This window comes from Bombina bombina, chromosome 3, assembly GCF_027579735.1.
Source record: "Bombina bombina isolate aBomBom1 chromosome 3, aBomBom1.pri, whole genome shotgun sequence".
Classification (NCBI taxonomy): Eukaryota; Metazoa; Chordata; class Amphibia; order Anura; family Bombinatoridae; genus Bombina; species Bombina bombina.
In genome coordinates, this window is record NC_069501.1 from 308,645,729 (window position 1) to 308,668,600 (window position 22,872).

General features: G+C 37.0%; 1 protein-coding gene across 1 annotated transcript in view; it reads left to right on the forward strand.

Moving 5' to 3' along the window:
- Positions 1-412: 412 nt before the first annotated feature.
- Positions 413-22,872, forward strand: part of RS1 (retinoschisin 1) — a 75,737-nt gene continuing 53,277 nt past the window's right edge. The window contains exon 1 of the mRNA XM_053705265.1: positions 413-904. Coding sequence (XP_053561240.1) covers positions 413-904 — 492 coding nt within the window. The remainder of the gene's footprint in view (positions 905-22,872) is intronic.

The window sequence follows — 22,872 nt, forward strand, 5'->3', positions numbered from 1 at the left end:
GATAAAAAAGCTTAAAGGTAATAAAGCACCAGGCCCTGATAGATTACCGGCGGAATTCTATCATATATTGACAGAGGAAATAACACCAGTCCTATATAATGTATATAATAGCTATTTTTTATATCAGAAACAATGTTCTGCTGGCTTTGCCGCGTCCAACATTTCACTCATACTTAAAAAAGATAAAGATCCAGAAAATCCTGCATCCTATCGCCCAATTTCATTATTGAACATAGATTATAAATTATTGACTTCTATAATTGCGAATCGTTTAAAACCGTATATATCAGATATTATTCATGAGAACCAAACGGGCTTTATGCCTGGGAGAAATCCTGTCAAAAACATTCGGAAAACAATGCTGATAATAGAATATATGCAAAACAAAATTAAGAATGGTACAGGGTGTGAGATGTTGGAAGCGGCAATCTTAGCAGTTGATGCTGAGAAAGCCTTTGACTACATCAGCTGGGATCACTTATTCACTACACTAGAAAAATTTGGATTTAAAGACAACATTATAAACTTAATAAAAATTCTATACAAAAATCCAGCAGTGGTAGTTAATGGATTAACGTCTGAAAAATTCAGCCTACAAAGAGGGACCCGCCAGGGTTGCCCTTTATCCCCTCTGTTATTTAACTTATCGATTGAGCCATTTGCAATGCGTTTAAGAGAATGCCTGTCAGGAATTCTTATTGGGGACCAAAAAATGGTGCTTTCTCTCTATGCAGATGACCTATTAGTATATCTAAGTAATATTGAAAAAACTTTACCATTACTATTGGAGGAAACGCAGATATTTAGTGAGATATCAGGCTACACGATCAACTATGGGAAATCAGAACTATTATGGTTAAAGAAGCCATTGAAGCTGATAGGACCATTACCTTTTAAAGAAAAAGTACAGATTAAGTATTTAGGTATCATGCTGTCTAATTGCATGAAGGAATGCTATGAGTTAAATTACCCCAGAGTATTCAGGGAATGTCAAAGAAAACTGTTAACATGGTCCAATCTCCCTATCCCCATAACAGCTAGAATAATGCTAATCAAAGCCGTTATATTTCCGAAAATTTTATACTTATGTCAGAATATTCCTATATTACTATATAAAAAGGATATTAGAGAATTCTATAAACACTGTACACAATTCATTTGGGCTGGGAAAAGGCCACGGATTCGTTTGGATAAATTACAACTTAATAGATTAGCGGCAGGGTTAGATTTTCCAAACCTAGAGATTTACAATTTAGTCACTACATTTAAATATGCAATGGACTGGGTTACGTCCCAAGACTATGGGATTATTGGTAGTTTAGAAAACTATATGGCTGAACCATTTATGCTGGGATCACTCTTACACTGCCCCTTGAACAGAATCCCCAGGAAAATTGCAAAAATGACAATTTTCATTAATACCATAAAGGCATGGCAACAGGTTTGCCGTAGAGTACAGGTTAACCCATACTGTACAAATTTGCTCTGCATTGGTGGTAACCCAGAATTTCAGCCGGGTCTTTCACAAGTAGTATTTCATCGGTGGAAGAGGAAAGGGTTAATGTTTGTTAGACAACTTTTGTCGGAAGATCTGTCAGTCAACTCATTTATAAATCTAGCTAGAATTTATGATCTCCCGAGGAAAGATTTTTTTGCTTTCCTACAAATCCGCCATTTTATTAATAGCTTACAAATCAAATATAATCCCAATTGGTCTATGGGGGTTCTAGATAATGTCATTAAGCTATATGAAAATGGTAAGACATCAATTTCAATAATTTATAAGGTAGTTAATTCATTTAATGATGAAGAGCATTTACAGGTGATAAAAGATAAATGGCATAGAGAGTTCCCAAATCTAACGATAAAAGAAATTGTTCAATCCTTGAAGTTAAATTATAAATACTGGGTCCCAACTAATTGGCGAGAGTCACATTTGAAGTTGATTAGGAAAGTTTATATAACGAATAGAGACCTATCTAGATGGTATGAGACGGCGGTAGTTTGCCCAAAGTGTAGTTTAGAGGAAGCAGACATTACTCATTATTTTTGGAGCTGCCCTAAAGTAAATCAACTATGGAGACAAATTAACTATTGGATCAAGAGGAAGCTTGATATAGAATTTGAGATTCAAATATTCCATGTTTTTTTTCTGGTAAAATACTCAGACAGAGTTAAATAGAATGATTTAATTAATACCATAATTTTTATAACTAGAAATCTAATTTTGAGGGACTGGAAAGGGGCGAAAGCCCCTAAATTGGTGGCGTGTAAGAACGGAGTAGTTAAACAGTGCATGATGGAACAATATGATTCACGAGAGCTAGCTAGTCCGCTAGAGGAAATTTTTTTTAAGAAATGGAGAAAGTTTATCCTATCGTTACCTCTGAACACACAAATCCAATTGACGGCCCCTTTTAGGAATACAGAATATGTTATGATTAACATTATAGCAGGATCATTCCCCCGAAGTTGGGGTGGATGGTAAAAGAATTAGAGAAAGAGAGAGAAGGAAGAGTGGCGAAGTGTGTAGGGGGTTGTGGGTTTTTTTTTTTTGCCTTTCTCCCTGTTCCCCCCCCCCCCCCCAGATCAATGCATAATTAACATATTTCGGTCTTGTTCTGATTTTCCTTATGTCCTTTCTTGGATATGCTAGATATAAGAAGAAGGATATGTTTAAGATATTAGATGAGTTTTCTGTCAGGAAATTATGTTAAACTTTGATATAGGTGCTAAATTGTATACTATTCAGTTTGTAACTATAGATGGTACTATAGAAGAACATGTGTAAATGTGAATAATGAAGAATGTATTACTTCTTTTTTGTTTGTAAGTCTGAAAATGGGTTCCAATAAAGCATTTAAAATTGAAAAAAAAAAAAAAAAAAACACTAACTCTCCCAATAACACTAACTCGCACTAACTCTCACAATAACTCACTAAATCTCTAATCTCCAAAAACCCACCAGCAACACAGTCAAAGAAGCCATGCTTGTGTCGTTCTTATATACCCTGTGTAAATAATTAATGATGTACCGGTTTGCCTTGTAAATTGTGTTCAGGTGTGCTTTGTTAGTAATTAGTATGTGTGCAATGTGTATTAGTTGTGTGAATTTGCGCATGCTCATATTGAGTTAGTATTTGTGGAATGTGTAGAATACGATGATGTCATAGTGATCGTTTTCCATAACATTGTCCAATAGTATTATGTGTAAATGTAAATGTTGATTTGTGATGGTGTCGTATTTGTGAAGTTTTGTAAATGTTTGTTTGTACTAATATTCCGTAATGTTGAATGCGAGTGTTTTGCTTGTGTATGAGTGTGCATTTTTTTTTTCGTTTTGTTTTGTTCCTTTTTTCCGGATCGTAAGGTATATATATATTCCTCGTTTAGTGCAATGTTTGATTTTCCCTGCTTGTGAATGTGTAATGCGTGTGTGCTATGTTTTGTGATTGTTGTTATTACATTTTCATTTTGTTTTTATTGTGCATTATGTGGTAAAGGTCATATGACCGAGCAGTGCGTATTTCTCGAGAGATCGAGTGTTAGTTGAAAAAAGTGTGCTTTTCTGATTTCTCATTGATCTCTATGGGAGACTGTCTAACGCGGGCGTGATTACGCGTATAAAATATACGCGTTAGGAGTCGCGTTAGGAGCTTGTTTTGAAACTCGTAATACCAGCGTTAAAAACAGTGTGCGTTGGATCACCCTGGACAGGCAGATCTTTAAGATACACAATATGAGTTCACTGGCTTGGCTTCCTTCTTCTCAGCGCCCTAAAAAGGTTTTGCAATACCATCTAACGGAAGAAATTTTTACTAATTGGGACGCAACTGTCGCCACGTCCACACATATTTCCACACCACACTCCCCACTAACACCAATATTTGAACACCCTAAGCTCCCGTACTATAAGTTGGGTCACAACAGAATTAAACCTCCTACTAGGCTGAATAAAATATTCCCAACTGTCAGCCCTTCGTGCTGGAGGGGCTGCGGAGGTCATGGCTCCCTAATTCACATCTGGTGGTCATGCCCGGCCCTTGAACTTTTTTGGAGGGAGGTCAGTACTAAAATGTCTGGGGTCCTGAACATTTCAATCCCGAATACTCCTGAGTTCTTACTCTTTTTAGAGTTACCAAAGGCTCAAAGGAAGGGCCCATCTGGCCCTAATGTTTATCATGATATCAAGCGCCAAGAAATGAATACCCAAGAAATGGAAATCACAAAGCCCCCCTACAATAGGTGAATGGTATTTACAGGTGGAAGAGATGCTTCTTATGGAAAGATATATTTATCTGAAGAACCATAAATTGGACAAGTACGAGATTATCCTAGCCCTCTGGCATGGAACCATATAATTATGGAACGTTTGTGGTACTGTAACAATGGTTATGTCCTATCCCATTCCCTCCATCCCCCTCCCCCCCTTTTTTTTCCCTTCTTCTTTCTCCTTCTCTCTCTTTCTTCCCTCTTCACACTTTAGGAATCCCATGAGTCACGGGTTCCTATGTTCTATTATTGGTTTACCGCTCTATCCCCTCCTTGATGGCTTTTTATTTCCTATATTTGATCTTAACAACAAGAAAATGTTTTGAAAAATTTTATTTGCTTAGGTTTTCCCATCCTGCGTGTTGGGAAGGCCGTATGTTTATGCTCAGGATTGAAGAATGTAATAGATGTTAATCTACTGCAGATGTGACATATTTGTATGTATTTCTTTTTTGTGTATATGATCACGGCAGCTTATTGTTACCTGTTATTTTCTTTTTCTCTTCAATAAAGCTCTTTTTAAAAAAAAAAAAAAAAAAAAAGTGCGCGTTAAAATAATAAGACACGTAGCTAACGCACCCCTTCTAACGCAAAATTCTAAATCTAGGCGACATGTCGGGAGATACATTACATTCTTTTAAGTGGTGTGATCAAATCTGTCTAAATTAAATAGTGCAAAAAAATCACTCTTTATTTTGTGAGCATGACCATTATTTTTTACAAAAATTGCCCATTATTTTTATGTATACAATTTTGTGTATATCATTCAATATATACTTTGTTTCTTTGCAAAAAAAGTGCCCAATATAATAAGTATCTTAAAAAAGGAGTCTCAGATAAAGAATTTTAATGTAATGTTCAAATATGAAATCTTAGGATAAGTTGTAAAATAGTACTAGTCACTCACGAGTTGAATTTCCATAGGAAAAATGTAAAGACTGAAATCAAGGTATTTTAAATAATTTAAATATTTTAGAGCCACATTGATACCTAGCAAACAAAAAAAGGGGCATTCAAACCAAAAGTACTTCTTTACCCAGCACGTAAGTTGAATTATATGATTCAGAGAACAATGTACCAAAATGAGCTGATCGTTTTTAGGAAAACATATATAAACCAATCAGATGCGAGAGAGGGATATTTAAAGGCAACGGGTTACTACGGAGAATATGCTTGACAAAGGCTGAAGTTTTTCAGCGGAAACGCGTTGCAATACTCCTTACCCGACAAACCGAACCAGAGACAAAGTCAGCCGTAGAGCCGTCAATCACTGTTTCAACAGGACGCACACCTCAACAGAGACCCAATCACAGCCTTATCCGGAGAAGGCGCGGAGTCTGGGGCATACAGCGGTGAGAACGCAGAGAGAGACTGACGGTTCCAGTATCGGCAGACTGGTAAAGTACTCTATGGAACTTTCTACAAAGACTCAGAAGGACCTATAAAAAAGGTCGGACAAATAAAGGTACTCCAAAACAAGTGCACTTGTTAGGACTGCAAATATCTAAGTTATACCAAGAAACATCAAAGCAACGAATAGGTGATTTACTAAACCAAGTACGGCCGTGAACATATGTGATATCACACAGGGAGAAACTAGTCAGCCAGTACTAAGCTGAAATACTGTGTATAAGGTTTTCTAAAAATATTGCCTGAATCGGGCTTGAAAGTGACAAGCCTTTTTTTGTAACACTGCTTTGTAACAGTGCTTTGTGCTCTATAGAGACACCATATTGAAACATATAAATGCACTGATACTTAGACAGTGTATACATATACGTCTTTTTGTTTTATTTATCTTTTATAAATTGTGACATATGTAAATACAACTTTGAGCTTTTATTTTTAAATCCACACTTAGTAGGTTGGCCAACCATACGGATTATCTTGGGCTATTTAATAATTTTTAACTATTTATATTCTGCTCTATCAAGCCCCCTTTTTTATATTGGTCTTTGCAATCTAAAGAACAAGTTTTTGTTATTATACTGAATTAGAAGAATAAAACGCTTATATTTTATATCATTTTTTTGTGATCTCTTTTCTGTGGGTATAAGCCGAATAGGGGCTCCTGGGTCTATACTAAAAAAAAACCTGTATGCTATTTGTCTGGGAGTCTAGAGGAAGATCCCATAAATCCAAGAGCCTTTATACCCCTGTAGCGCTGACTGTATAAACCTGTTTGAGTATACGCCAATGTGTCTAAAACAAGGGATCAGATTGTTATAAATCAATACCCTATGGTAATAATGGACAGAGTACGCCAAAAACACAACAATAATAATAGACTTATAAACAAAAAGGTAGACACAGCAATCTAAGGGGAGAGGAAAGAAATGTATGCATATATCACTCAGCCCACAGGTTCCCGGAATGTCCACTGAGATACTGATATTTCAGACTGTGTTTAGTGTGTAAATCTTATGCAGTCAGATGTAGTCCCTCGTATAATAATAGAAGGTACACACAAATAGGTATTAAATTTCTTCCCCTTCTGGTCAGTTGTACTTACAAGCTTGAACCTCAGTCTTATGAGGTAAGTAGGAGCCTGTCAGTAAAACGATGTCACGGGAAGCCGTTGATAATTGTGGGCCCACCACCGCACTGTCACACCACCGCAGGCTGTACCTCCGAAGTAGAACTACTTTACCAGAACGTAGAACATAGAACTATTTCATTGCTTGAGTCGTATGCTGCACGTACTCCCCACCAGAGTTACCGGGAAAGACAGAGGAAACACAAATAGGTTGATACCATTTTATTACAGAGTAGAAACAAAAGGATCACAATAAAGTAAGGATAACGCTTGAGCAGAAACTCTGTCTGCAACTCGCAAGGTAAGAACCGGGATGCCCACCACGAAAACCTTACGCATTTCGAAGATCAAAGTCTTCTTCATCAGAGTAACGCATACATTTCTTTCCGCTCCCCTTAGATTGCTGTGTCCACCTTTTTATTTATAAGTCTATTATTATTGTTGTGTTTTTGGCATACTCTGTCCATTATTACCATAGGGTATTGATTTATAGCAATCTGATCTATTGTTTTAGACACTTTGTGTAATATTCCCGGTCACTGAGAGTATCCACAATAGTAACACACAGTTACTTGGAGGGTGTATTGATATATTCTATCAATTCCTTTTACTTCTTTGTATGACAGTATCCAGCTTTGCGCTAGACCCATTCTCTCTCTCTCTCTCTCTCTCTCTCTCTCTATATATATATATATATATATATATACTGTATATACAGTATCCCTCAAAAGTGAGTACACCCCTCACATTTTTGTAAATATTTTATTATATCTTTTCATGTGACAAAACTGAAGAAATTACCCATTGCTACAATGTAAAGTAGTGAGTGTACAGTCTATATAACAGTTTAAATTTGCTGTCCCCTCAAAATAACTCAACACACAGCCATTAATGTCTAAACCATTGGCAACAAAAGTGAGTCCACCCCTAAGTGGAAATGTCTAAATTAGGCCTAAAGTGCCAATATTTTGTGTGGCCACCATTATTTTCCAGAACTGCCTTAACCCTCTTGGGCATGTAGTTCACCAGAGCTTCACAGGTTGCCACTGGAGTCCTCTTCCACTCCTCCATGATGACATCATGGAGCTGGTGGATGTTAGAGACCTTGCGCTAGGTCTGGACACATGCTTGGCCAGTCCATCACCTTTACCCTCAGTTTCTTTAGCAAAGCAGTGGTCATCTTGGAGGTGTGTTTTGGGTCGTTATCATGTTGGAATACTGCAATACAAAAGAAAATGTACAGATTTGTGAGATGGAAAAAACACCACAGTCTGTTACAAATGGACTGAGAACTAATACTCTCCTTGTGGTTAGACCGCTGCCTTCTTTCAGTCTCTCCCCAGGGACTGTAGTTAAGATAGAGTCCAAGGGGGCTAGTTATCAAGCCGTCTACTTTTCTGGCTTCGCCGGCCCAATACGTCCGCCTAAGCTCGCCTACCTTCGCCGCCGCGGACCTTGAATACGTTCGCCTAAGTTATCAAATAAAGCTGTCAAAAAGCCGCGGGGCGATGAGCAGCGGACTGTGACAGTTATCACTCATCCGATCTCGCTGCCCTTCGGCTTTTTCCCAGCTTTATTGCTAGCCTGTCACTAAGCACTCACACTAAACTGCACTGTTCTGCCCCCTATACCGGCGCCCCCGGAGCCCCCCGCAACTAAATAAAGTTACTAACCCCTAAACCGCCGCTCCTAGACCCTGCCGCAACTCTTATAAATGTATTAACCCCTAAACCGCCGCTCCTAGACCCTGCCGCAACTCTTATAAATGTATTAACCCCTAAACCGCCGCTCCCAGACACCGCTGCCACCTACATTATACCTAGTAACCCCTATCCTGCCCCCCCTATACCGTCGCCCTCTATTATAAAATTATTAACCCCTATCCTGCTGATCCCGCACCTCTCCGCAACTAAATAAATAGTTTAACCCCTAAACCGCCGCTCCATGAACCCGCCGCAACCTATAATAAATTTATTAACCCCTATCCTGCCCCCCACTACGCCGCCGCCACTGTAATAAAATGATTAACCCCTAAACCTAAGTCTAACCCTAACCATAACGCCCCCCTAACTTAAATATTAATTAAATAAATCTAAATAAATTAACTCTTATTAACTAAATGAATCCTATTTAAAACTAAATACTTACCTTTAAAATAAACCCTAATATAGCTACAATATAAATAATAATTATATTCTAGCTATCTTAGGATTTATTTTTATTTTACAGGTACCTTTCAATTTATTTTAACCATGTACAATAACTATTAAATAGTTATTAACTATTTAATAGCTTACCTAGCTAAAATAAAGAGAAATGTACCTGTGAAATAAATCCTAACCTAAGTTACAATTACACCTAACACTACACTATACTTTAATAAATTATTCCTATTTAAAAATAAATACTTACCTGTAAAATAAACCCTAAGATAGCTACAATGTAATTAATAATTATATTATAGCTATTTTAGGATTTATATTTATTTTACAGGTAACTTTGTATTTCTTTTAGCTAGGTAGTTATTAAATAGTTAATAACTATTTAATAACTATTCTAACTAGCTAAAATAAATACAAAGTTACCTGTAAAATAAATATAAATCCTAAGATAGCTATAATATAATTATTAATTACATTGTAGCTATCTTAGGGTTTATTTTACAGGTAAGTATTTATTTTTAAATAGGAATAATTTATTAAAGTATAGTGTAGTGTTAGGTGTAATTGTAACTTAGGTTAGGATTTATTTCACAGGTACATTTCTCTTTATTTTAGCTAGGTAAGCTATTAAATAGTTAATAACTATTTAATAGTTATTGTACATGGTTAAAATAAATTGAAAGGTACCTGTAAAATAAAAATAAATCCTAAGATAGCTAGAATATAATTATTATTTATATTGTAGCTATATTAGGGTTTATTTTAAAGGTAAGTATTTAGTTTTAAATAGGATTCATTTAGTTAATAAGAGTTAATTTATTTAGATTTATTTAATTAATATTTAAGTTAGGGGGCGTTAGGGTTAGGGTTAGGTTTAGGGGTTAATCATTTTATTACAGTGACGGCGGCGTAGTGGGGGGCAGGATAGGGGTTAATAAATTTATTATAGGTGGCGACGGTGTAGGGGGGGCAGATTAGGGGTTAATAAATGTATTATAGGTGGCGACGGTGTAGGGGGGGCAGGATAGGGGTTAATACATTTAATATAGGTTGCGGCGGGTTCAGGGAGCGGCGGGTTAGGGGTTAATACATTTATTATAGTTGCGGTGGGCTCCGGGAGCGGCGGTTTAGGGGTTAATATGTATAGAGTAGCTTGCGGTGGGCTCCGGGAGCGGCGGTTTAGGGGGTAATAACTTTATTTAGTTGCGGCGGTGTAGGGGGGGGTCAGATTAGGGGTGTTTAGACTCGGGGTACATGTTAGGGTGTTAGGTGTAGACAGCTCCCATAGAAATCAATGGGATGTCTGTCAGCAGCGAACTTGTACTTTCGCTATGGTCAGACTCCCATTGATTCCTATGGGATCCGCCGCCTCCAGGCTGGCGCTTTGAAAACCAGGTACGCTGGGCCGTAAAAGTGCCGAGCGTACCTGCTAGTTTTTTGATAGCTAGCAAAAGTAGTGAGATTGTGCCGCACTTGTGTGCGGAACATCTGGAGTGACGTAAGAATCGATCTGTGTCGGACTGAGTCCGGCGGATCGAAGCTTACGTCACAAAATTCTACTTTTGCCTGTCTCGAGCCTTTGATAACTAAGGCGTATCAGCCTCGCCACAAATACGCTGCGGAATACGCAGCGTATTTGAGGTTGACGGCTTGATAACTACCCCCCCAAGTAGTAGATACTGCAGATATTTGGGAATTATGATCTCTCTGATAACAAAGAGAAAAAGGCTTGATGTGTATGTAAAAGCCAGTTAATAAGGGTGCAGTATACTCACTCCATGAGTTGCATAGTATCCGCTTGTCTGAAGTATGTCACTCAGATGTCTAATGACAGTGATCCACAGAGTTTTAGTAAGCTGGGAGTAAAAGTAGAAATTCCAGTAAAAGATATGCAGAATCTGTGGTAATAAAATAAGTCATAACTTACTCCATCCAAATTGGACTTTCGGCACTGTCACATCAAAAAACCAAGGTGATGTTCTGGTTTAGGTAAAAAATATTTATTGGCTCAACGCGTTTCAATGTATATACACGTCTTTTTCAAGAGCAAATATAAAACAGATAAAAACAGTTGAAAAGTTTCCGAAACTTTTCATGGAGTGAGAATACTGCACCCTTAGTAACTGGCTTTTACATACACATCAAGCTTTTTTCTCTTTGTTATCAGAGAGATCATAATTCCCAAAGACCTGCGCCATCTACTACTGTGACTCTATGTTAGAATACTGCCCTGCCGCCCAGTCTCCAAAGGGAGGGGATCATGCTCTGCTTCAGTATGTCAGTACATGCTGGCATTTATGGTTCCCTCAATGAACTGTAGCTTCCCAGTCCCGGCAGCACTCATACAGGCCCAAACCATGACACTCCCACCACCATGCTTGACTGTAGGCAAGACACACTTGTCTTTGTACTCCTCACCTGGTTGCCACCACACACGCTTGACACCATCTGAACCAAATAAGTTTATCTTGGTCTCATCGGACAACAGAACATGGTTCCAGTAATTCATGTCCTTAGTCTGCTTGTCTTCAGCAAACTTTTTGCGGGCTTTCTTGTGCATCATCTTTAGAAAAGGCTTCCTTCTGGGACAACAGCCATGCAGACCAATTTGTAGTGTGCTGCGTATGGTCTGAGCACTGACAGGCTGACACCCCTTCAACCACTGCAGCAATGCTGGCAGCACTAATACGTTTATTTCCCAAAGACAACCTCTGGATATGATGCTGAGCATGTGCACTCAACTTCTTTGGTCGACCATGGCAAGCCTGTTCTGAGTGGAATCTGTCCTGTGAAACCGCTGTATGGTCTTGCCTGTGGTGACATTTTATCACTGGAATATTCACTTAGCTGTTATTGGGATCCCTTCCCCCAGGTACACCTTTCTCTCTGAACTATAGACACTCCCATTGGTCTTTTTGAGTGGCATTTGATAAGCCACTCCCTTTTGAATTGGGTTATAAAATACTGTAACACCAGAGCCTCTGTCTCTTCTATTTTATCCTGCTCCTGCTAAAAGATGGATGATGTTGGACACAGAGAATCTGGCTAAGTATTTCTGGGATAATATTCTGTGTAGCAGTATATCACAATTGGGGTTAGTGTAGAAGAGTTGCCCTGTATTAATTAAATTTTGGACTGTTTATCTGTAAAATAGATTTATATATATATATACCTGTAAATATTTATCTTATTATTAACATATATTGATTCCTAAATAAACTGTTTGACAAATAGTGGATGCCCTCTCATAGAGTTTATTTCACAATTTATCTGTGTTGGTTTTAGTGGTACCACCATAGAGATTTAGTATATTATATTTAGTAGAAAGTAGAGATATTTTAAATTAATAGATAACCACATTGCCCACCGTGCAGCTGCTCAGTTTTAGGATCTTGGCAATCTTCTTATAGCCTAGGTCATCTTTATGTAGAGCAACAATTCTTTTTTTCAGATCCTCAGAGAGTTCTTTGCCATGAGGTGCCATGTTAAACTTCCAGTGACCAGTATGAGAGAGTGTGAGAGCGATTAACACGAAATTTAACACACCTGCTCGCCATTCACACCTGAGACCTTGTAACACTAATGAGTTACATGACACCGGGGAGTGAAAATGGCTAATTAGGCCCAATTTGGACATTTCAACTTAGGGGTGTACTCACTTTTGTTGCCAACGGTTTAGTTAATAATGGCTGTGTGTTGAGTTATTTTGAGGGGACAGCAAATGTATACTGTTATACAGGCTGTACCCCCACTACTTTACATTGTAGCGAAGTGTCATGTCTTCAGTGTGTCACATGAAAAGATATAGTAGTACGTTTAGCAAGAGTAGAGATAGCCCCATCAACTTTGGGGATCTTTTCCCAAAACTCTAAAGTAACTGCTGGCAAAGGATACAATTTTTTAAACCTTGAAGAAGAAATAAAAGAAGTACCAGGCCTATTCCATTCCTTAGAAATCATATCAGAAATAGCATCAGGAACTGGAAAAACCTCTGGAGTAACCACAGGAGGTTTATAAACAGAATTTAAACGTTTACTAGTTTTAATATCAAGAGGACTAGTTTCCTCCATATCCAATGTAATCAACACTTATTTTAACAAAGAACAAATATACTCCATTTTAAAATAAATAAGAAGAAGTGTCAGTGTCAATATCTGAGGTAGGATCTTCTGAACCAGATAGATCCTCATCAGAGCAGGATAATTCAGCATGTTGCTGGTCATTTGAAATTTCAACTTTATGAGAAGTTTTAAAAGACCTTTTACGTTTATTAGAAGGCGGGATGGCAGACAAAGCCTTCTGAATAGAATCAGAAATAAATTCTTTTAAATTTACAGGTATATCCTGCGCATTAAATGTTAAGGGAACAGCAACAGGTAATGAACTACTACTGATGGATACATTCTCTGCATGTACAAGTTTATCATGACAACTATTACAAACCACAGCTGGAGAAATAACCTCCACAAGTTTACAACAAATGCACTTAGCTTTGGTAGAACTGTTATCAGGCAGCAGGATTCCAACAGTGATTTCTGAGACAGGATCAGATTGAGACATCTTGCAAATGTAAGAGAAAAAACAACATATAAAGCAAAATTATCAATTTCCTTATATGGCAGTTTCAGGAATGGGAAAAAATGCAAACAGCATAGCTCTCTGATAGAAAAAAAGGCAAGAGGCATATAGAATTGGGGTTTTAAATAATGAAACTATTTGGCACCAAGTATGACGCACACAAACAGATTTTTTGGCGCCAATAACGTCCGGAAATGACACACTCGCGTCACAGATGACGCAACCTTGTGAAAGACTCGGCATCAACTAAGACGCCGGAAATGACAAATTTGCGTCAACGAACATAACTTTGTGCCAAAAAAATCTCGCGCCAAGAATAACGCAATAAACTTTGGCATTTTGCGTCCTTGCGAGCCTTATTCTGCCCGCGAATTTAAAAAACAGTCAATTGAAAAAAGAGACTAAACCCCAGGTAAGAAATACATTTTTCTAAAAAATGCATTTCTCAGATATGAAACTGACAGTCTGCAAAAGGAAATATACTGAAAACCTGAATCATGGCAAATATAAGTACAATACATATATTTAGAACTTTATATAAATACATAAAGTGCCAAACCATAGCTGAGAGTGTCTTAAGTAATGAAAACATAGTTACCAAAAAGACACCCATCCACATATAGCAGATAGCCAAACCAGTACTGAAACGGTTATCAGTAGAGGTAATGGAATATTAGAGTATATCGTCAATCTGAAAAGGGAGGTAGGAAATGAATCTCTAAGACCGATAACAGAGAACCTATGAAATAGATCCCCGTTAGGATGACCATTGTATTCAATAGGATATACTCCCTTCACATCCTCTGACATTCACTGTACTCTGAGAGGAATCAGGCTTCAAAATGCTGAGAAGCGCATGTCAACGTAGAAATCTTAGCACAAACTTACTTCACCACCTCCATAGGAGGCAAAGTTTGTAAAACTGAATTGTGGGTGTGGTGAGGGGTGTATTTATAGGCATTTTGAGGTTTGGGAAACTTTGCCCCTCCTAGTAGGATTGTATATCCCATATGTCACTAGCTCATGGACTCTTGCCAATTACATGAAAGAAAAAGTTTTGTTTTCTCATAAAAAAATGGTTTTATGTTGCATATCAGTTCCTAAAGCTTAAAACTATTTTTCTCCAACAAGTTGGCTGAATGCCTAGGACATAAGGGTTTGCTTTGTTTATCACTGCATTGATACAAATGAACTACTGATTAATCGCCTGCTGGTGCTGCACTTTGTTATTCAAGAAATATAGGCCACCTGTAGAGATGTTTGCTAGAGATGTATTTGTTCAGTAGCATAGGCAATTGATATTTGTTTGGAAGGTTTAGTAATTCAACCTTTATCAAATACATATACTGTAGATTTGAAGACCACAGGCCGCACAGGTCACTTTGTCCCATATGGGGTAAATTACAAATAGAGAGCGATTGATAGCGCAGGGTGCATTAACTCAGCACAAAGAGTAATGTACAATCTGGTGTTACATGGATTTTTACACGGACAAAACTTTTTAGTGCATACTATACTTTTAATGCAAAGTGCAGAAAGTGTACACATTACATTCATATGACAAGTTGTGAGTTAAGTGTTGCACTGCTTTTTAAAGTAAACGTTTTTTTAAACCTAAAGTAAATGATTATCACTTGCCAGTTTGCATAATAAAACGCATAATAATGCTATGGAACTTGTCAGAACCTGCTCAGTAGTCCACAAAATAGGATCCTGAGCTAGGCGGACTTTACCAGTCAAGCAGAGTGGTTAGAGACTGGCGGAAACCGACCACAAACAAGCAGGAAAAAGACAGTTGCTAATGACTTGACTTTAAAACAACTCACACAAAGTTATATACAATAGTGGTGCCGTCTCATGGAAGAGTTCCAGCAATCTCAGATCGCTCTCTGGATAATCACTTTAATGGGCGGGCACTCAGAAGTAACCAGTAACCTCAAGGACAAAAATGGACAATAGTGCAACACAGTAATATAACCAATATCACACAGATTGGAAAGTGCTCACAAAAGTAGGTGAAAAAAGTAGCCATTTCTACCCCTGTGCTGAGCTGTTTTGCAGTTTTTAGATGCTACTCTAGGACCTACTCTACGCCTTTTTTTTTTCCAGCAAACCCAGCAAATTCAAACTATACTATTTTTTGTGCATATATCATGACGTAAAATACCTGCAATAAGAAGTGTAAACAATGCATTTTTTTATTAAAATATTAAAAATGCTTTCAGACATTAAGGAGACAACAGGGGTGGCATTCATACATGCAGGGTAGGAGGTTGCGCAATATAACCCCTCAACCACACCTCTCCTTTTGCAGCACTGAATTTTGAAATATGTAGCCCCCAGGTAAACAATAGTAACCGTCAGAAAGTCAGGGAAAGAGCTCACAGGCACTTCCTATGCTTCTATGTCAACTATCCATCAGTGATTTTATTTTACTCATCGACATGCCATGCACATGCCACACATTTAAAAAGTCCCTATATGAAGATAGGTCCACTGTGAGGCCCTTAGGTGACCACCTACTTGCCCTAATGGTAGAGCCACCTATGAACCCTTTCGCTGCCAAGCCTTTTTTAGACCCAAGTGCAGAGCCAACTACATTTAAACCCTATTGCAAGTCAAATTTCAGTGAGTGACCAAAACTAATTATATTTTTTTTTCAGCAGACCCAGCAGTTTCACAAAATGTCATTATTATATTTGTAATTCATGTCATGTGAGAAAGCTGCGACAAAAACTGTAAAAAATATGTATAATTTTTACATAGATTTTAGTAAATAATATTGAAAATAGCAACAACTGCTGTAACTGTGATCACCTTACTACATTGTCATCAAGGGTAGCCCCATGGGAAATAGGGGCCCATAAGGGCTTTTGGGGATTATAATATAGATTAGAGAGGCCTCATTGTGCAGTACAGAAATAAAAGCACATTTTTTCTTGCAAGTTGTTATTACAGTGATCACCTGACTATACAGACAACATTCATATCTTTTTTACAAGAGAAGTTCCTCTTTTAAAAAATAAATGAATTTTGTCTACTAGAAAATTAACTTTATTGGGGGTCTCTCTAGACATACTAGATTTGTTTATTATGTATATACTATCCCATTCCCAAGCACATTCCCATGTGTTTTATTTTACTTTAATTTTAAAACATCTACTGTGTTGTACTGCTCCAAGATCACCATCATTTGAAAGATTCAAATGAGGGGTCTTGGAAGTTTGTAACTGCTATTGGAGAGCTGAGATTGAGCTCTTTGAAGAACCTCCCCCCGTCCAGCTTTCTAGCAGCTACACTGATCTTCCAGGCTCAGCCCCATGGTGACCTCACCAGCACTCCCATGAAGCCTGGTAGTGCCACCCACTAGACCACCAACAGGAGATTTAACAGTGATCCCCCTGAATGATGAAAAGTCTTGCCTTGCTCCTGCAAGCTGCAATGTGCAGGTCAAGCTATAGCTTGTCATGTGCGTCGAAGGGGCTAAATTGGCCGTCTCCCTGTATCATGTTTGCAGGTATGGACACAACACTGATATCTCTGAAGCAAACGGAGGAGGTTTACCAAGCCCCAAATTCAATAACTAAAGAATGGCCTCCAGCTTCCAAAGTTTAAAACTAGTCTATATTCTGCAAACACAGGTCCAAAAAAACACAGATTTTTTTTATTCCCTGTATCATGTGACAGCCATCAACCAATCACAGATTAATGTATGTAAACACTGTGAACTCTTGCACATATTCATTGTTAGCTTGTGCATCCAAAAGTGTGCATATAAAAAGATGGTGCACAATTTGATAAAGGAAGTAAATTGGAAAGTCTCAAGTTAAAACTGCTCTATCAGATTCATGAATGTTTAATCTTGACTTCAGTGTACCTTTAAGAAGCGGAGCTACTATTGGTGCAGCAGGTGCAGTTCCACCAGGGGCCCAAGTGCTGAGGGGAGGCCCATAGCAGCCAGTCTTTACATAGGCTTGTGCAGAATATGTACAATCTTAATGCAGGGGAGCCTTTTATTAGTGCAGGTTACAGGTCTATCTAGCTATTCACAAAATCATTATACATAGCAACTTGTGTATTATTACTGAATTATCTAAAAAACGGCACCTTTGTTAAGTAGGTCTGCTACTGGTCCCTTTTATCACCAGTGACCATAGTCTCTTGAAATAATGAAAGTTTAATGTTGACTGTCATGTGACTTTACTTGTGTGATGATATAAAACCAGCCCTTGTTAAAGGAGGATGAATGTACAATTCCAGTAAGAACCAAATAAATTAGTTGAATATATTTAAATATTTTTATTTTTTATTTTACTGCTTCCAATACCAAAATTACATATGTTGTGTAAACTAATTTTATTTATTTTAAATACAATGTATATACAGCACATAAAGTATCACACACTTCCACAGTACACAAATAAAGTAAATGTATCTATTTTTTTTTTTGTTCTGTTATTTTCTCATTGAGAACAAAATTACCATCAGTGACCCTCTTAACTGAGCTCAATGACTGTATCGCTGGTGTAAGGCTACTTGTAGAACTGCAATAATGTTTTCAATGACTTCATGGTCCTTCACATAATGCTAACAAACTAAGCATAAGGGGCTTAATGAGGCAAAGCTTAAGTTAATCTCACTCCCATGAAGAGCTCTGCAGCACGCTAGAGAGATATTATTCTTAAAAGGTAAACTAGGGAGATATGCAGCTCCAAAGAGGAAATCTTCTGCTTGCTGTTCTCTTATGGTTTCAAGGTAAGGATGCTTTTTATTATACAGCAAGCAAGGTCAGAAGCAACACTAATATATAATTTGTATACTGTAATTATATGTACAAGAAAGTATGATTTGTTTTTAGAAGTTTTAGGGTATACTTATGTTATGCTAGCATTATGTATGATTTGAATAAAGCTGCTGTTATGTGTCTATATTTTATTGCTTGTTAAAATGTTAGAGCTATTCTAACTATGTTCAAGTAAATAAAATATTCATGTTTAGAAAGAACAGTTTGAAAAAAAAAGGATTAAATTGAAACTAGTGGAAAATAGCTGTTGCATACTGCAGTATGCATGTTTTGTGATAATAGGTGCAACTCCTGCTGCTTTGCTAGGGATAGAGCCGGTATACATTTGGATAAAGCAGTTAATAAATATATATATATAAATACATTCTTTTAAATAAAAAAATACCCGTGTCTTTAAAGGGACATGAAACACAAATTTGTTCCTTCAGGTTTCAGACAGTTTTAAAAAAATGTTTCCAATTTACTTCTATTACCAAATTTGTTAATTCTCATGTTATTCTTTATTGAAGGGATATATCTAGATAGATGGCGTGCACATGTCTGAAGCACTACTTGTCAGGAAATAGTGCTGTCATCTAGTGCTCTTGATAATGTATAACATTCTTGCAAAACTGCTGACATATAATGCTGCAGACACGTGCATGCCCCTGAGCTTACATTCCTGCTTTTCATCAAAGTATACCAATAAAAACAAAACAACAAAGGACATTTGATAAAAGAAGTAAACTGCAAAGTAGTTTCAAATTGTACGCTCTAGTCTAAACCCTTGAAGAAGAATTTGGTGTTTTATGTCCCTTTAAGGGTTTTGTACAACTTTCTGGACACATCTATTTCTAAGAATTTATATAACTTTATGAATTGTTTGTCTATATGCAACTGTAGCATTGGTAGATGTGCAGAATTCTATAACATTATTTGCTAGGTTTACTGGCCCTTTAACAATAGTCCTGGTTTTAGGAATATTACTACCAGAAAAGGGGCAGTACAAGTTATGATTTTTTGCTGGCAGAGACAATCCTAAACCGTAGCTATTGGTAGATCTTGAGCACATGACGTAGGCACTTTCCTTTTATTGTGTGGAACTAAATTTAAAAAAAATGGAAAAATAAAATGGCTAGTTTAATATGACTATCAACTAATCTTGAAATAATAATTTGTTTTCTTATATTATATTATTTCTTATATTATATTTATTTTTGTTACCTATGAACAGCGCTGCGGAATCTGTTGGCGCTTTATAAATAAAGAATAATAATAATATTGATTGATAGAATGGCAATTAAAAATTGAAACAAAAAGTATAAAAATGATTTACCATGTATATGTTTCAAGCTCAACCAAAACACCATAGTTGCAGATGTATCATAAGCATTTACAAACCAAAACAAAAGTTCACATGACGTGTAGAATATACTGATAGGAAGGAATTAAAGACTAAAATCTACTTAAGATTTAAGTCATTATAAAGACCTAGTGGAAATTGAACTCATCTGACCTTATGTTGCTTTTAGTTCTGCTATGATAAGCAGAATTAATTGAGCGCCATCCTCTAGTACGCTGGCTAACACAGTACCAATATTTTTCTTTATATTTCATTGATTCCATGTTTTTGAATCTAAATTAATGATTTGTTGTTGATTTTGTTTTTTTTTATTTAAAACTAAAAAGAGCCAGAGTAGGAGAAAATATTTAATTTAAAAAATCAAAAAAATCTGGGTCTATATTTTGTTCATATGGAATACAAATAATTATATGAACATTCTATTCCAGATTTTTAAAAAGACATTTTCATTTGTTGAAAGCATATTTGATCAATAGAAAAAAAACACATCCATCTGCCCTGTATATTTTATTTAACATGGTATAAGTTATCCTAGCAAACAGCAGGGGATATTAAACATAAGCATATTAGGGTATTAATAGGCTATGATTAACAAAGGGAATATTCGGATGCATTTCCAATATTTTATTTAATGAGACTACAGATCCTTGCATGAATTCTGTTGGGCTCTTCTGCAGCTACAATTGCTTATGAGTAATGTTTGATATATCCACAACTTTTTGCAGCTGTTTGTTTTTCCTCAAGACTATTTATGTTGATCTATCAAGCACCAAAATATGTCCAACTAGATACATTGTCATGATTATGATTGCAGTAGAATTCCTGATACTTAAAGGAATATAAAACCCAGAATTTTTCCTTCATGATTCAGATAGAGCACACAATTTTAATCAACTTTCCAATTTACATTTATGATCTAATTTGCTTAGTTATTTCGTTATCCTTTGTTGAAAAGCATACCTAGGTAGATTCAGGAGCTAGCTGTTGATTGGTGGCTGCACATATATATATTGTCATTGGCTTACAGACATGTTAAGCTAGCACCCAGTAGTGTATTGTTGCTCCTTCAACAAAAGATTCCAGAAGAATGAAGCAAAATTTATAATAGAAGTAAATTGGAAAGTTTTTTTAAAAAAAAGTATGCTCTGCCTTGAACAATTTGGGGTTTCATGTCCCTTTAAAAGTTTTGACTTGGCTGATTTCTCTCTATTTAATATTTTAACCAGCAATAAATTCCCCTTTTCTCACAGCAGCTCATGGTGCTAAACCTGGGGAAGATGTTTCTTCACTAGATGTTGACAATGACACATCTACAAAAGGTCTGGTGTTAACAAGGAACATATTTTAAATTAAGAAGGATGTTATTGAGGAACATAACTTTTATTGTCTTCCTTTCTGGTGCAATGTCGCCGCATATTCTGTAGTTCCATATAAGGGATATAATAATTGCATAAAATATATAAAAAATGAATATACTGTACAATGAAAGGAAATAATTTGAGTATCCTTGTTTTGTGAGAGTGTACTGAATAAATGACCAAAAGAGAAAGCTTTACTAAATGTATGTCAGTGCAGGGTTATAGTATCAGTGTATTTTAATTTCAGTTAGTAGTTTTTTTTTAAATTATATAAAATATGTTAATAACCAAAAAAATATTTTAGTAAAATCTAATACTGTTTCAGTGGTCATTTGTACTGTGCACAGGACCTGTGGGGTATACCTACATATGACGTGTGCACTCACACAAAAGCAGAACTGCTTAACAGAGGGCCCTGGTGCAAAAAGTAACTCAGTAGTAAGTAATAGTAATAATATACATGCTACTCTGTGATTCTGAGTAGTTAGATTCTGCACAAGCCTATGTGTAGACTGGCTGTTATAGGCCCTGCCGCCGCTGCACCAAAATCCAAGTCTGTCAAAAGAACTGAAATAAGGGGGCAGTCTGCAGAGGCTTAGATACAAGGTAATCACAGAAATAAAAAGAATATTAATATAACTGTTAGTTATGCAAAACTGGGTAATGGGTAATAAAGGGATTATCTATCTTTTTAAACAATAACAATTCCAGAGTAGACTGTCCCTTTAAGGTAAGGTTTAATCCTGGAAACTGTGCAGAGTGAATCTAGGAGCTTGATAGAGAGGTGCAACAGAGGATAAAATATAATGGTGGGGCCATTATGTTGTTTCTCAAAAATCTTTAGAAACTTATTTGTCTACAAAAATTACCATTAATAAAATAATCAGATTAGTTTTTCTAAAGAATTGACCCTCTAAGAGGATTCTGTTGTAGATAAACAGGGGCATAGATACAGTTTCCCCCATGATGCAATTTATATCTGTCAAATTAATAAAACGTATTGCCCCTTTAGTGAACAATAGAAAGAACAGAACTATTTATGTTTTCATGAACTACCAGAAACCTTCTTTTTAGTTAACTAACGGCTAGATTTAGAGTTGGGCGGTAGCCGTCTAAACCAGCGTTAGAGGCTCCTAACGCTGGTTTTTACAGCCCTCTGGTATTTAGAGTCAGTCAGGAAAGGGTCTAAAGCTCACTTTCCAGCCGCGACTTTTCCATACCGCAGATCCCCTTACGTCAATTGCGTATCCTTTCTTTTCAATGGGATCTTTCTAACGCCGGTATTTAGAGTCGTGGCTGAAGTGAGCATTAGAAATCTAACGACAAGACTCCAGCCGCAGAAAAAAGTCAGTAGTTAAGAGCTTTCTGGGCTAACGCCGGTTTATAAAGCTCTTAACTACTGTGCTCTAAAGTACACTAACACCCATAAACTACCTATGTACCCCTAAACCGAGGTCCCCCCACATCGCCGCCACTCTATTAAAATTTTTTAACCCCTAATCTGCCGACCGCACACCGCTGCCACCTACGTTATCCCTATGAACCCCTAATCTGCTGCCCCTAACACCGCCGACCCCTATATTATATTTATTAACCCCTAATATGCCGCCCCCAACGTCGCCGCTACCTACCTACAATTATTAACCCCTAATCTGCCGACCAGACCGCGCCGCTATTATAATAAAGTTATTAACCCCTAATCCGCCTCACTCCCGCCTCAATAACCCTATAATAAATAGTATTAACCCCTAATCTGCCCTCCCTAACATCGCCGACACCTAACTTCAAGTATTAACCCCAAATCTGCCGATCGGAGCTCA